The sequence below is a fragment of the Rhinolophus sinicus genome, linkage group LG10 (assembly GCF_036562045.2).
Source record: "Rhinolophus sinicus isolate RSC01 linkage group LG10, ASM3656204v1, whole genome shotgun sequence".
Lineage (NCBI taxonomy): Eukaryota > Metazoa > Chordata > Mammalia > Chiroptera > Rhinolophidae > Rhinolophus > Rhinolophus sinicus.
This window is the reverse complement of record NC_133759.1, coordinates 268,119-282,543: the sequence shown is the minus strand read 5'-3', so window position 1 is coordinate 282,543 and position 14,425 is coordinate 268,119. Positions and strand designations below refer to the sequence as shown.

At 55.8% G+C, this 14,425-nt stretch overlaps 1 protein-coding gene across 1 annotated transcript in view; it reads left to right on the top strand.

Annotated features, from left to right (window-relative positions):
* The first annotated feature begins 7,141 nt into the window (after nucleotides 1-7,141).
* Nucleotides 7,142-14,425, top strand: part of LOC109461409 (E3 ubiquitin-protein ligase PDZRN3) — a 146,627-nt gene continuing 139,343 nt past the window's right edge. Inside the window, 1 exon segment of the mRNA XM_074312195.1 lies at nucleotides 7,142-7,879. Coding sequence (XP_074168296.1) covers nucleotides 7,157-7,879 — 723 coding nt within the window. The 5' untranslated portion in view covers nucleotides 7,142-7,156.

Here is a 14,425-nt window from a genome sequence, read left to right as displayed (position 1 = left end):
GTCCAGAACTCGGAAAGGCTGGAAACATCCTTGGCTGGGCAGTGACGACCCAGGAACACTCAGCGTTTTTGTCTTTTGTAAACACAGGGAATGGAGTCTGGAGGCCAACGGGCTGTGCCCCGAGATGCTGGACTGCAGAAGTGGGGCAGAGGCTGGCGGAGGGGGGATGAGGGGAGGGGCACCGAGCCCTGCAGGTGAAGCGTGTGGCTGCCGTTCTCCTAACACAAAAGGGAAGCTGTTGAGGGGCCTGAAGCAGCTTCAGACCATTTTTCCATTTTAGAAAGACAGCTCGGGCCATGCAGGGAACGGAGGGGTGCGCAGGGTGGGGGGCATTGCCGCGTCCAGGTGGGACCGAGGGAGCCCAGATGACGATGCTGGCCAGACGGGACGTCCATGGATGTGAGAGGACACACAGACCCTACAGATTCAACTCCCTTTTTAGGAACTGAGAAAAAGCAGCTTTGTTCTTTAGTAATGATTTTTGGAAAACAAAAAGGAAACCTGGCCTTGGTTGTCTGCATGGGGTGTCAGATGAGCCCCAGCGGGCCCCCCTCTGCACCTGTCATGTCCTCTGCTCAGTGTCTCAGGCCCCGGCTCTGGGCTGCAATGACTCAGGAAGGAACTACCTAGGGACACAGGCCCCAGTCCCAGTGTGACCAGCCAGTGACCAGGTGCGTGATAAGAGCAAGTGAGCAAAGAGCCTGAGCTCAGACACAAAAGCCACAGTGTGGATCTGCCACCGTATGTGGCACAGTGTGTGACTGTCTCTGCACATCTCCAGTGCAGGGACAGGCCAGACCTGGGCCTCTGCCAGCCGGACCCAAGGACACCGCGGCCGCCTGTCCTGTCGGTCAGCAAGTCCGCGGGCATCCAATGAGCAGCCCCTGGATGCTCGTCTTGGGGACACAGAGGTGAACAGGCCGTGACCTGTGGCTGAAATCACAGGTCTGCAGTCCCTGTAAACGCAGGTTGAGCAGGTGCCCTCACCTCCTGGGGAAGGCGCCCCTGTGGGGGCAGCTGAACCAGCGAGACGCAGCAAGGCACTCACTCAGCTTGGCCCCAGCCTCTGGCCCCACACAGCACCTGCTGCCACAAGTGCACTGTCGGGGGCCTGCCTGCATGACTGCCGGCCCCACTGATTCTGAGGCCAGACGACACCAGTCTGCGTGGCTACATGTTTTGTGGGTGTCGGAGCAGTTACAGTGACCGGCTGGCCGACGCTCGGAACCATGAAATCCCCTCCCCCAACAGCTGCTTCAGTCTCTGGCCGTGGCTGTGAGGTGGCCCATGTGCCTGATGCCTTCGGGAGGCTCACCAGCGCCTCGCCCTCTGTCCCACCCACCTGAGCCCACACATACTGGGGCCTCAGCCGCAGGTGACAACCTGAGGACGTACAGGAAGTGGGGGCACCGGGAGGCTCGCCCCTGACGGCCTGAATTCCGCCTGCGCGTCACAGCGCAGCTGGTGCCCGCAGAGCACACGGCCTCCCCGCGCGAGTGTTACCCACGCCACCCACGTCAACGCCGTGAGCCGGGCGCAGTGATACCGCCTTTCACAGACGAGGACGCGGTGCAGAGGCCGCGTGGGCGCCCACAGGCGCGGGGTTTGCACTGGGCTTCTGACCCCCACGTTCACGCCACGCCCGTCCGCTCTGCGCTGGGCACTGTCACTCGCTGAGCACCTGTGATGAAAAGGTACATGGCACTCAGCTCGCTGTTTAGCTGCTTGTGTTTTGCCAGAAAGGCGGTGATTTCACATAGAGGGGTTCAGCGAGCCCAGACCCCGGGCCGCGCAGCCCTTCTGAAAACAGCCTCAGCCATTTGTTTGCACGTTGTCTGTGCCGCATTTGTGCTGAGCAGTTGTGACAGGGACGACATGGCCCTCCAAGCCAGAAACAGTTGCCATCTGCTTCCTGTAAACACACATTCACCAAACCTAGCATGTTGTTTCTTTGTAGCGAACAGACTGGTGGTAGTCAATGGCTTAGGGTCAATTTGCATTTTCACTGTTAAATTTGTATGTGTGTCTTATTGGTTCAGTTCCATAGACTTTTATCAAATGCCTCACACAGACAGACACACAGACACACACACACAGACCCATACACAGACCCACACGCAGACACACATATACACATACGCACGGCCAGAAGTCCATCTGTAGGGATTTCTCTGCGGAAAAGAAAATGCTTCATCCCCCACTAAAGTGTGAAGTGTGGGACCCGTTTTCACTTTTTCCAAAAGGCTCTGCTGAGTTTCTGCCACTGTCTGGGGTGTGTACACTCCTTAGGTATCACCCAGGTTCCTTTTACAAACTGGGCAGCACCCCTCGCCCCCCAGCCCTGGCCAGTCTGGAAAACAGAAGCAGAACAAAGTAGGAAGCCAGGCACAGATGTTCACTTATCTCCTGCTGTTTCCAGACCATCAGAAAGTGAGTTCTGGGGCAGAATGAGAGGAGGGTGAGTGCCCTGACTCCAGCTCTCTTCACCCTTAGGCTTGCACAACCCACAGATAATTACAGGTCACCGCACAGACCCTTGCCCGTGACGGCTGGCACTCGGCCTCCAGCTCCTTTCCTGGGGGGGGGGGGGCACTTCTGAGGCCCTGGTCTCCCTCGTCAGGATGTGGTGCTGCTGCCAGAGCTGCAGACCGGCTGCCAGCGTGTGGGCATAGTTTCCACTTTACCTGCACAGAAAAATGTTACCAATGCCGAAGTTTTTTCCGATTGCTTCTCTGCTTCTCGCGCCTGTAGAAAGAAGCCTGTGGCCAGCTTTGTGAAATGTTTCGTGTCTGTTCCTGCACAGTGATGAAACGAGAATGATGGGTAAAGTGACTTTCATTTGTTGAAGTACAACAAACGATTGTCCTAGAAACACCAGGCCCTGGGAAGGCTACTTTCATCAGTGTTTTGTTTTAGCTTTTTCATTGCTGAGCGCCCGCTTGATCTGGTCCCAAAACCACAGTTTCAGGACAAGATTTCAAGGAACATTGGTGACTGTCACATTTCTCTGGGTTAGCTGACATCTCAGAAATGTTTTGCCTGAAGTCCTCTCCGGAAGAAAAGAACTGATTCTTTGATCATAAAAGTGATAAAAAGGAAAGACAAGAAAACAAAAAAACAAAAAAGATACAATGGGTGAGGCTCTTCTTTAATACAATCAAATGGTATTTAAATGAAAACAACTCCAGTTCAGGGGAGCGGCGCTCTAGAAATCACTAGTTTGAGAGCTGCAAGCCCATCAGTGATGACACGGCCCACATTTTGCTGTAAAGAGGCCCCACTGATAAAACCCTGAGCACAACTCTGGCTACTTGAGGCCCGAGTGACAAGAGGACCCAATTTGGTATTGCTTGTCACATCAGCCAGCACGATGACACATGCAAGCCGTTTATAATGTCCCACCCTGTGGAGGGGCAACATGAGAGTGTGAGAAAGGAGTTGGCTCATCTCCACCAGCCTAAGATAATAATAGTAGCACCTCTGTAAAGTCCTCCGGGGTTTCTACACATAAAAATTAGTTAATTAGCAATTATTACCGTATGTTAGGTAAACACAGGTTATTATCATAATTTTCAGAGTAAATGAGAGTGACGAGAAGGTGCCAGGAGAAAAATTAAAATTAATGAGTTCCTAGATCACAGGCCTGAGCTGCACGGACGTTAAAGACGGTACTTATTTCAAAAAACATGCTGTAAAGTGAAACTTCAATATTGCAAAAGCAGATTTTCCGAATTAAAAATGTTCGATTTATTAATGAAACCAGTGCTGGGACTCTGATTTTCACTTAGGAATTAAATCACTGGTGTTTGTAATTTTACACCTTCCCGTTCATCTGTGACGACCACGCGTCGCTTGTGATGGGGACTCCATGTTACAGGCCGTCAGGCCTCAAATCGCATTGCGGGTTTTTTTCCTTCTTAGGAAAACTTGCTGTGCTGTGGAAACCTGAAAAGTGCATTTGGGTCAGGGACTATTTGGGTAAATTATGTCCACAGTGAGTCAGGCAGCATCCTGGGTCCTGGGGACCCTGCAGCAACCAATGTGACAGGCACCTTCCAAACATAAAAGTTTAAAATCGACTTTAGAAGCTGAACCTTCGTGTCACTCCCCGAAGGGAGGGGCTCTTGCTGCCAAAGCCGCTGTGAGGACCTGCGCTAGAACCAGCACTGGATGCCTCACTACCTTCATGTTTCCCGCTCAGAGGGGGTAGAGCTGGGCTCTGGGAGTCACACAGCCTGTGCAAACGTCCGTCTCCTCAGCTGCAGTGTGGCAGCAACAGTCTGTCTGCTGAGGTGCTGTGCACGCTGCTGGAGTGACAAAGGTCAGTGCAGCACCGGGCTCGGCCCGGGGCACCAGCCCACACAGCATCACCTTCTCAGGGAGCACGGTGAGGGAAAGGTCACTGGGAACAGACTGCAACATCAGAGAGATGGTGAGGATGGCTTTTCTGTTCGTCTGGGGACCACCTTTCGGTTAGAAAGTACAGACCTGACTATAGAAGGAAGAGTGATGGCAGAGGTGGTGGTGTTGCAAGAATCACTTGCAAAGTGACCTGTTAATAACACTGGGTGCCTCTCAGACGCCTGGGTTAAGTATTTGACCCGTCAGGAAACCAGCGCCGTTTCCAGACGCTCTGTGGACCAAACTCTCGCCCCCCGACAGTTTGTATTAGTGTGGCGCCCCCACTGCTCCAGACAACACCCCCTCACCGTGCTGCATCCCCAGGTCATTCCACACCTGGCAGCAGGTGGCTGCCTGACTGCAGCAATGAAGGAAGGATGCCCCAAACTGCTGGTTCTCCATCTAGGGCAATTGTGCACCACGGGACACTGGCGGTGTTAGCTTGTGACGGCCAGGGCATGGAGGTGGCCACTGGCACCTAGTGAGCAGTTAGCAGAGATGCCACTAAACACCCCACGATACACACACAGGTCAAGCCCCACAACCGAGAATCGTCTACTGAAAATGTCACTAGTGCCTCCGACCAACGTGCTGGGAGGGACTTTGTTTTTCTTGACCTCTAAGAATTTTGATGTTAAAATTAACCAACATGCATTGGCTCAGACAGGCTTCCCTTTGGCCTGCAGAGGCCCAGCTCCCACACACGCCAGCTCTGTGCAGCCTCGGCTGGAGCAGTTCATCTGCCGCCCCGCGGAGATGGGGGCAGAGCTCCAGAGAAGGACACCCGGCGTAAGCAGCACTACCCTCCCGCGTAGGGGTGCGTGGCGAGGTGTCCCTGTGTCTCCAAATCAGTTTGGTTTGAAATCATCATCCTGTTGATACTAGCCCACCCCACAAAGCTGGTGTGACAAGCCTACACACCCTTGTGGAAAGAGCATGTTTCTTGCCCACTGAGAAGCTGTCAGCAGCTTAATAAATGTGGAGGGAGGACTCCTGGCACGTGCTCCTCTGAAAAATGGCCAACGGTGCTCCACCCCATGGACTCCCAACGAGATGCATTCCTTGATTCAAGCAATTAAAGCAAGTCTCCACCACAAGTAGACAACAAATGCCACCAATTAACGAATGCTGCCCAGGGAAAACAATGCACAGGGGTGTAGTCAGCGACAACTTCTTAAAGGTCACTTCAAAACAAGTCACCCTCATGGACATCAAGGCCATTCTTTCCTGAGTGAAGGTCATGGGCTTAGCAGCCACGCGAAGAAGAGAAGTGGCCAGAAGGAATAGCTGTTGTGAGCCTGGCACCCCGAGCAGCCCAGCCCACCTGGCATTCCACCACTGACTGCTTTCTGAGCAGCACCCAACTGCAAGCTTCTCAGCATGGTCCCAGCCTTGGGACAAAAAGCCACCCACATGGATGGGTGTGGGCATCCACCATCTAGGTGGGGACCCCCGGGCCTTCCTTCAATACTCAGGTGTGGCTGAAAACTGCCTGAGGCTTACTGTCCTGCCTGAAAAGGTGCAGATTCAGGGATGTTTGCTTCCAAGCAGCAGGAATCCACGAGTCAGTGTCACCTGAAAGCTGGTCACCTGGACACTGTGGGGCTGCAGACCTCACACCAGGTCCCATCTGCACTCACAGTAAAATCTCACAGTCACTGCTCTGCAGAACCCTGCAGGACCTGCTTTGCCTCCCCCAGCCTGAGCTTCCGAGTTGGTACAGAGACATAAAACAAAGCGTGCACACATGAGACTGTCACCACTGTGCAGGAGGTGGGGTGGAAGATGGGGGGTAGGGTGGGGGATAGGAGGTAAGGGTGGGGTGGGGGTTGGGGCAGGGGTAGAGACAAGGTGGGGTGGTGGAAGATAGGGGTGGGGGATGGGGTGGGTGGGGGTGAAACGTGGGGTGGGGCAGGAGGTTTGTGCTCTGTGTGGGTGCTCCCCTTTGTAAGCAGAGAGGATTTCTGAGGGGAGCCCCTGTGACCACGTCGTACTGAAGACTATGAAGCGCCAGCACAGCGCCGGCCACTCCGCTGCAGACACTTGAGGAGTGTCAGGGGAGGGGACGGGCCCAAGCCGGCTTCTCCCGCTGCAGACTCCACCCCAGTCCTGGGGACCCCTACGGCCAACCCTGGGACGCACAGCCTGCTGTCGGGACTGAAGTTGCGGGAGGGCCGCCAGGCCCGCAACTGTCCCTGGAAGAATTCAACAACGACCTTAAGTGCCAGGATAGCGGCGCCAGAAGTTTTTCGTCCTCTTCAACCAGCCGCGAAGAGGGGGCGGGAGAGCGGAGTACGAAGTCGGGGTCGCTCCCGGAAGGGGCTCCCGGAGACCGCAGCTGAGCGGCAGCAGCAGCCTGTGCTCCACCCTCAGCTCCTCTCGGCTGGCGTTAGCCTCCTGTAGCGAAAACTTCGCGAGAGCGAGAGGAGTCCCAGGAGAGGACGGTACAGGCTTGCGTCCCGGCGGACCAGGCCCCTCGGCGAGACCCCGAGTCTCCCCACACCCCTGGGCCTCCCCACCTACTCCCTTGTGCCGGGGGCGAGCCGGAGGGCGGCGGCCGGGGTAGGATGTGCGTGCGCACGCGCTCGCGCAAATACGGCGGAGGAGCCCAGTTCCTCCGGCCTTTTCCGAGGAAGTCTGGAGCGGTTGGGCTCAGTCCGGGGAGAGCGCGCGCGCGGGCAGGACTGGGTTCCTCGCAGTGAGCGAGGGAGGCGGGGGGCCGCTCGCCCGGCGGCGACCCCGGCCCGGCCCCACCATGGGCTTCGAGCTGGACCGCTTCGACGGCGACGTGGACCCGGACCTGAAGTGCGCCCTGTGCCACAAGGTCCTGGAGGACCCGCTGACCACGCCGTGTGGCCACGTCTTCTGTGCCGGCTGCGTGCTGCCCTGGGTGGTGCAGGAGGGCAGCTGCCCGGCGCGCTGCCGCGGCCGCCTGTCGGCCAAGGAGCTGAACCACGTGCTGCCACTCAAGCGTCTCATCCTCAAGCTGGACATTAAGTGCGCGCACGCGGGGCGCGGCTGTGGCCGGGTGGTCAAGCTGCAGGAGCTGCCCGAGCACCTTGAGCGCTGCGACTTCGCGCCCGCGCGCTGCCGCCACGCTGGGTGCGCCCAGGTGCTGCTGCGGCGCGACGTGGAGGCACACATGCGCGACGCGTGCGACGCGCGGCCCGTGGGCCGCTGCCAGGAGAGCTGCGGGCTGCCCCTGACGCGCGGCGAGCAGCGCGCCGGCGGCCACTGCTGCGCTCGGGCCTTGCGGGCGCACAACGGCGCGCTGCAGGCCCGGCTGGCCGCGCTGCACAAGGCGCTCAAGAAGGAGGCGCTGCGCGCCGGGAAGCGCGAGAAGTCGCTGGTGGCGCAGCTGGCCGCGGCGCAGCTGGAGCTGCAGATGACCGCCCTGCGCTATCAAAAGAAGTTCACCGAGTACAGCGCGCGCCTAGACTCGCTCAGCCGCTGCGTGGCCGCGCCGCCGAGCGGCAAGGTAGGCGCCCTCTCCGACCCCTGCCGGGCCCCCGGGTGGGTGAGGGGCACCGGGATGCCAGGAGCTTCCCAGGAGTATCCCTGCCGCCCCCTTCCAATGCTGCGTGCCAGCTGTATCAGCAGGAGCAGGGCAGGCTTGGAAGCTGTGGTCCCTACAGATTTCTGGCGCACAGGGTGAAGTGTGGTGCAGCAGCTTCCGGGGGCCTGGGAAGAGCAGGCGGAGCCCAGGACCGGGATGAAGTAAGACTGAGAAGGCTCCAGGGGCAGACTGGTCAGGCCTTGCTGCTCAGACCAGCTAGGGCTCTTGGGGAAGTCGCGCAGCTGCTTTTAAGGTGGGAAGACTTGGTCCCTAGACACGTGACACACAGGGTGAACTATATCCACGTGTCCTCCGGAACCCACAGCCAGGATAGAGAAAGTGCAGGAGGCGGCCAAGAGAGGGGCCTCTGGAGTGAGAGCTGGATTCAAAGGCAGGCTTTGCAGCCAGCTGGCTGGCTGACCTTGAGCAAGCTGCTCAACGTCTCTAAAGTTGGAAACTGTGGTCCCTAAGGATGTGACATGGGATGAAAGACAGCCAGGCACCATCCGTGCTGTTCATCCGGGGATTCCAGAAATAATTAAAGGGACCTACACCGAGTCTAAAGTGAAAACTGAGAGTGAGGCCTCCGAGTTAGGAGTTTGAGAATCTGGACTGTTTGCTGACCATCGGGTGACCGTGTGGCTGCAAGTCCAGGTGCACCCGTTTCCCTAAATACACAATGGCTGCCTTCATCCTCCAGGGAGGCAATGCTGTAGGAGAAGGGCCTGGCACTGTGCCTGGGGGCAAATGCCCCACTGGTGTTGCCGGCAAATACCTGAAACCCCTGAGCCCCCTTGGCTGTTGGTGAGATGGTACCACCAGCAGCAGTAGGCCCCAGGCTAACAGCTTTAGCTGTTTCCTCCGCAGTCAAGTAAGGCAGGTGTGATGCTTCTCTTCTGAAGGAAGGAGGCCCCGGTGAGGGGCAGTCATGGTTCTGGCCACAGCTTTTAGGGGCCATGGTGGGGTTCTGCGCCCACACGCCTGCCTCTCCAGCCCAAGTTCTCAATCACTCTGGTGTTACCTGTGTGTGTGACCACAAGGCCATTGACTGAGTGCTTGTTATGTGCCAGCAGCGGTGGCCGGCCCTTTGCCTGCATGAGCTCTTCATCCTTTGAGATGAGGAAACAGTCTCAGTGAGGCCTGGGACCTCCTGCCACGTCGCTCAGGGCGGGCGGGCACCCAGGGTCTGCCTCAGAGCGCTCAACTTTGGGCCACCGCGTTCTTTTGGCCCCGTGATTCTTCGTTGTGGGGCGTCTGGCAGCACCTGGATCCCCAACCTCTAGATCCCAGTAGCACCCCCTCCCCCAAGTTCAACAACCAGAAAGGTCTCCAGATATTGTGAGGGGACTCACCCTGATGCAAAGGCCACAGTTTCAAGAGTGGGGGAGGGACACGGGCTGCTGACCTCTGTGGTTGTCTGTCCATATGGCCCCCAGAAGAGAAGTATTTGCCTGAGGGGCCCCTGGGAGCCTGTGTCTGCCCTGCCCCCTCCTGCCCTCTCCCAGCCCCTTTCCAGTGAGTAGCCAGGCCTCAAGTTTCCCCGCCCCTCCCCCAGCCACCCTGGCCCCGCCTGTCTGTCAGCTGCAGCCTTGGCAGCTGGCTGCTCTGCTCTGGGCTGAGGGCAAATATTTACAGCTCAGAGGCTCACCCAGGACCTCACAGGCTACAAAGGACTGGTGTGGCCCAAGTGACCGAAACAGAGGGCGGGGCCTGGTCTTCAAGCAGGCCGGTTCCGGTGAAGGAGGTCCCCACTTTCCCCCTTATGCTGTCATCTGGATTTCCTGCGTCATTTTAAGTGGCACTTATTTATAAATAATCCACTCACCCCCAGCGTAGATACATCATTCATTGTTAAGCTAGTTTATTATTTCTTCTTGCCTTTCTGTTTTCTTTCTGTAGTGTTTGGGTAAACTCTCAGAATCAGAAACTACGATACTTGAATCAAAACTGGATGTTTTGAAAGTCTGTTGGGTAAATGGTGAGATGATCTGGGTTTTAGGCTTCGGGACCAGATGTTGTTGCCTTCTGAGCCTCCAGAGTGGGTTTCCTGGCCTGCGAGCTGTGCCGGGGGTGTCCCTGGCCTCAGACTCTGGCAGCCTGGTCAGAGGCCTTCCAGAGCTTTCTGCGGGGTGGGACACTCCCTCCTCTTGCCCCTAGGTTAACCCTCAGCGGCCCTGCAGAAAGCCTTTGCTGTTCCTCCTGGAGGCCTCTGCAGACCCTGATTGTTTCACTAGAGGGGCACTGCTTCCGCTGGGCACTGCTTGTCTCCCGAAAGGCAGGGGAGCCAGGCTGCTCACGCACAGCTGTTTTACTTTTCTCTACGTCATCGTGGTTACGTATCTGTTTCGGGCTGAAGTAGGTAAGAAACACTCAGAAGATTTTTCAGTACTAGCTTGTTAAGGCCTAGAGCATGTCCCATAAAGTGAGCCGGCGTTATTTAAATTATTTTAGGGTTCGGATTTTAGACGCCAGCTGAGCAGTCAGGTTTGTGGGTGCTGTTCCCACGCGGCAGACCTTGTTTGTACTGTTCTAACATGTGACCCACAGCAGTGGCGCTCAGGCCGCCCCACGTCGGAGTCACCTGGGAACCTTGTTAAAATGGCTCTGGATTCTGCCCCCTGAGCTTCTGGTCCCTTGAGCATCAGGCCTGCATTTGTGACAAATTCAGCTGTTGCTGGTCACCTGTCACAGTTTGAGTACCAACGGGCTCAGTCTCAAGTAGCAACACGGACAAATGTGGTGGTTGGGCCCCTGTAGAATGGTTACCTTACGGACTGATGTTAAGCAGCTCTTGCTAAATGCCTTACGGGGACCAGGGCACAGCTCCAGCACTGCGGCTGCCTCGCAGTGACACGGTTGGTGACACGGCCTAGAAAGCCGTGTTTTCTGAGAAGCTTTAGCAAGTGGCCCTTCCAGAGAGCATCCAACAGCCCGTTCAGCAAAAGGACTGTAGGCTGTCACGTCCATTTCATTTCAGTGACTTATCAGGAACGTTGGGTTCAGGTTTACACATACGTTACCCAGATACGCTGAACTCAATGATCAGAACCGGAGACTGTGACCTGGGATTCTGTTGGGGTTTATCTGTAAGTGGTTCTCCCTGTGTTCAGACACAAGGCTTGCCTCCTTGTGAAAATATGTAGCGAGTAACTGTCTGCTTATAAGGCAGTTAGGCCTGGACTGTGGACCCAGCAGCTTGGGAGGGAAGGGCATGAGTCACGCCCCCGAGTGCCCTGAGCGTAGAGCGCACTATGGAAGCTGCATGAGCTGCCCGTCGTCTTCTCCAGGCAGACTGTGCGTGTGTGTATGTGCATGTGTGCAGGAAAGACAGCTTATAAAACGTTATAAAAAAGGCCAGAAGTCAAAGAGTCCAAACGCAGAGCTGGGCTTTGAACCCAGCACCTGGCTCCAAGCTCATACACTTAGCAAAGAAAAGCGCTTTCCCAGGAGGCAGGGAGTGTCCCCTCGGAGGTCTCCCATGGGCTCTGGGATGGTGACATGCTGTCATGGGCGGTGCAGGGACAGTGTTTCATCACATGCTTAGAAAGACCGTGGGGGTAGGTGCCCTCGGCCCCCCACTGCACATGAGAAACCACCTCAGGCTCCAGAAGGCCCTCGGCGCCCGTTTGGCTTGTTGTCGCTGGTCGATGGCTTCTGGTCCGTGATGATGACGTCTGTGCCCACTTTCCTGGGTCTGGTACACAGTACACGGCATGCCAAACAAGACAGGTCCTGGTAGCAAAGGAGAGTTAGACGAAGTAAATGGAAATGAAATGGAGAGCTGGGGTCCCGGTGGAGTAGCGGCTTGTCTCTTTAATTTTTATTCTAATGTGTTTCCCCGGAAATAAGACCTAGCCGGACCATCAGCTCCAACGCGTCTTTTGGAGCAAAAATTAATACAAGACCTGGTCTTATTTTAATATAATATAAGACCCAGTATAATTATATTATATTGTATTATATTATATTATATTGTATTCTATTATGTTATATTAGACCGGGTCTTATATTAATTTTTGCTCCAAAAGACGCATCGGAGCTGATGGTCCGGCTAGATCTTATTTTTGGGAAACACGGTAGCAACTTAAAGAGGGGTTGGTGGGAGGAAGAACGTCAAGTCCGGCCCATGTGTGCTTGGGGTTTATCCCCTCACGTTCCCAGGCGCTGCGTGCAAGGCTGTGACGGGCACCTTGGGGCACGCTGGCACCCTGCAGTGGCTTCACCCGTGGGCTCAGACAGCCTCCGAGTCTTTGAAAACCACAGTCTTACTGTTTTTCGCTCACCCAAGCTTTTCCGCGGTGAGTTAGCCCGCGTCCCCCGACTAGTGTTCTAATAAGCCTGTTCCAATAGAAAGGGAAGGGGGTGTAACATAATGATTACCCTATAAAGAAAATAACTGACAGGTGGACCCGCGCGTCCGTCTCTCTTACCCATGCCATTCGTATATTTACAGGGACCCTTAGGGACACCGCGTGGCCTATGTGTGAGTGGCCTGCGGCAGGGCTGGCTGACCTTTGTCTCTGTGGGTTGTGGTTGTGCAGAAATGAGTTCTGGACCCCGAGGTGGTCCCTGGCATTTTGCTAGAAGCTGTTTTCAGGTGCCCTGTGTGTGCTGTGAATGGACCAGGAGAGGTGGTCCCTTCAGGCTGTGGGTCAGGGACGGCTGCAGGGCACCTGAAGGGGCTGGCGTGTGCTGAGGGCCCAGCCCCTGCAGTTGGTGACACGGGGACCACGTGCTCCTCTGCCTCGCTGCTGAGGGCCCTGGGCCTTAACTGCCTCATCTCGAATCTGGGCTGAGGATGTGCCTGCTGGTGGGGTTGGCGTGGGGGGAATGAGGTGTGTACGAAAGTGCTCAGGAAGCCTCGCCTGGCATTGACTGAAACTGGTTGAGTACCTGCTACCTGGAGCTTTTTAGATCTCCTCATAAACAGCTGAAGACACCTGAGGCGTTGAAGTGGTTGTCCCGGAGCAGAAGGGACGGGATCTTTGCTCAAAGGCTCAGTCACACTGAGGCTCGGGTCATCTGAGCCTCGGGCTGCCCCTCGCTGGCACGTGCTGCGTTTCTGTTCTTTGACTGTGAGGAGAGCAGGCCAGCCTCGCCGCCCTGGGCTGAGACACGGAGCCGGGGAGGCTGCTGGCTGATGGAAGGTACTGTGTGTATTTATACTTGTGCCTCTGGGATTAACAAGCCAGGAAGAGCCCCCAACTTCCTGTAAGGAGGCCTTAGGCTGCACAGCGGGGTGGCCCTGGCTTTCCTTCTGATTTGGGGAAGAAAATGCGTCAGGATGGCTAATTGGAGGCTTCGGTTTCAGAAACTGAAACCACCTTGCCCACCGAGTGGGAATGTGGAAACAAGGCTTCTTGCTGCTTGTTCTTCAGTGACGCATTCGTGTGGGTCCACCAGACACGCACATGAGTTCAGCACAAAATCAGAGATACGAGCTTGAACTCAAACTCCTGGGAATAGAGGGTAGATGTTAGGGATTTCCCCGGTTGTTTAAATAGAGCAGCAGACTGTTTTATGAATGTATAATTTTTTTGGTCAGCAGAAGAACTGAAAGTCTTTACTTCTCTCACATTATATTTCAAAAACCTGTTTGGCTTGTGGATGAGCATTTTGTCTCCGGAAAAGTTATTTCTCTGTTTCATGACCTTTGTCCCGCCTCCTCGCCCCACCTATCTTGGTGACAGACATGTGGCACTGATACTTCTGCTGACTTAGTTCATTTTCAGGCATCGTCCCTTGGCTGTCTTGTCTGAGGCCTGGGCAGTTTCCTCTTCTGTTCTTCCTCCAAGAATTCTGTCTTTAGACCTCGAGGTTGAGTGACAGGGAGGGGCTGGGCCAAGACCCATTACCATTAGAAACAGCTTGGAGGACAGAGAGGACAACACATCTGAGTGCTGGGAGGGACACGTCCCCATTCTTTCGCACTGAATGTCTGGCAGCGGCTTTGCTTCTGGCCCCCAGCTCCAGCCCTGCACATTTTTGTGCTTTCTCGTCAGCAGACAGAGCTGTTTCCCAGCTGTGTGTGTCCCTGGGAGCTTTGCATAATCTGGGGCTCAGAGGTGTCCTGTCTCCCTGATGCACAGACTAGCGGTCAGTTGATTACAGTCCCAAAACCCGCCGGGCAGCTTTCCGTCTGGCCATTTCTGGGCTGTGAGTCACAGAGCAGCAGTCATCGGGACACCCGTCATCCGGCGGAAAGGAGATTTTAGAAAGAATCCACACTGACGGTGGCGTGGACGGACTCTGGGGACTGCCCCGCCGATTAGGGGCTGGCGCTGGCACACGTCCAAGCTTCCCAGGCTGGGCTGTTTGGAAGAGAACAGTGACAGAGTAGAGAAAAGGGACTTTGCCCATAGAAGACGGTTTGCATTCTTGGGCACTTAAGAAGATAAAACAGCCACTATGAGGTGTGTTTGACAATCAAAGGACATTTGATTTTTGCTTCCCCTCTTTTCACTGGGA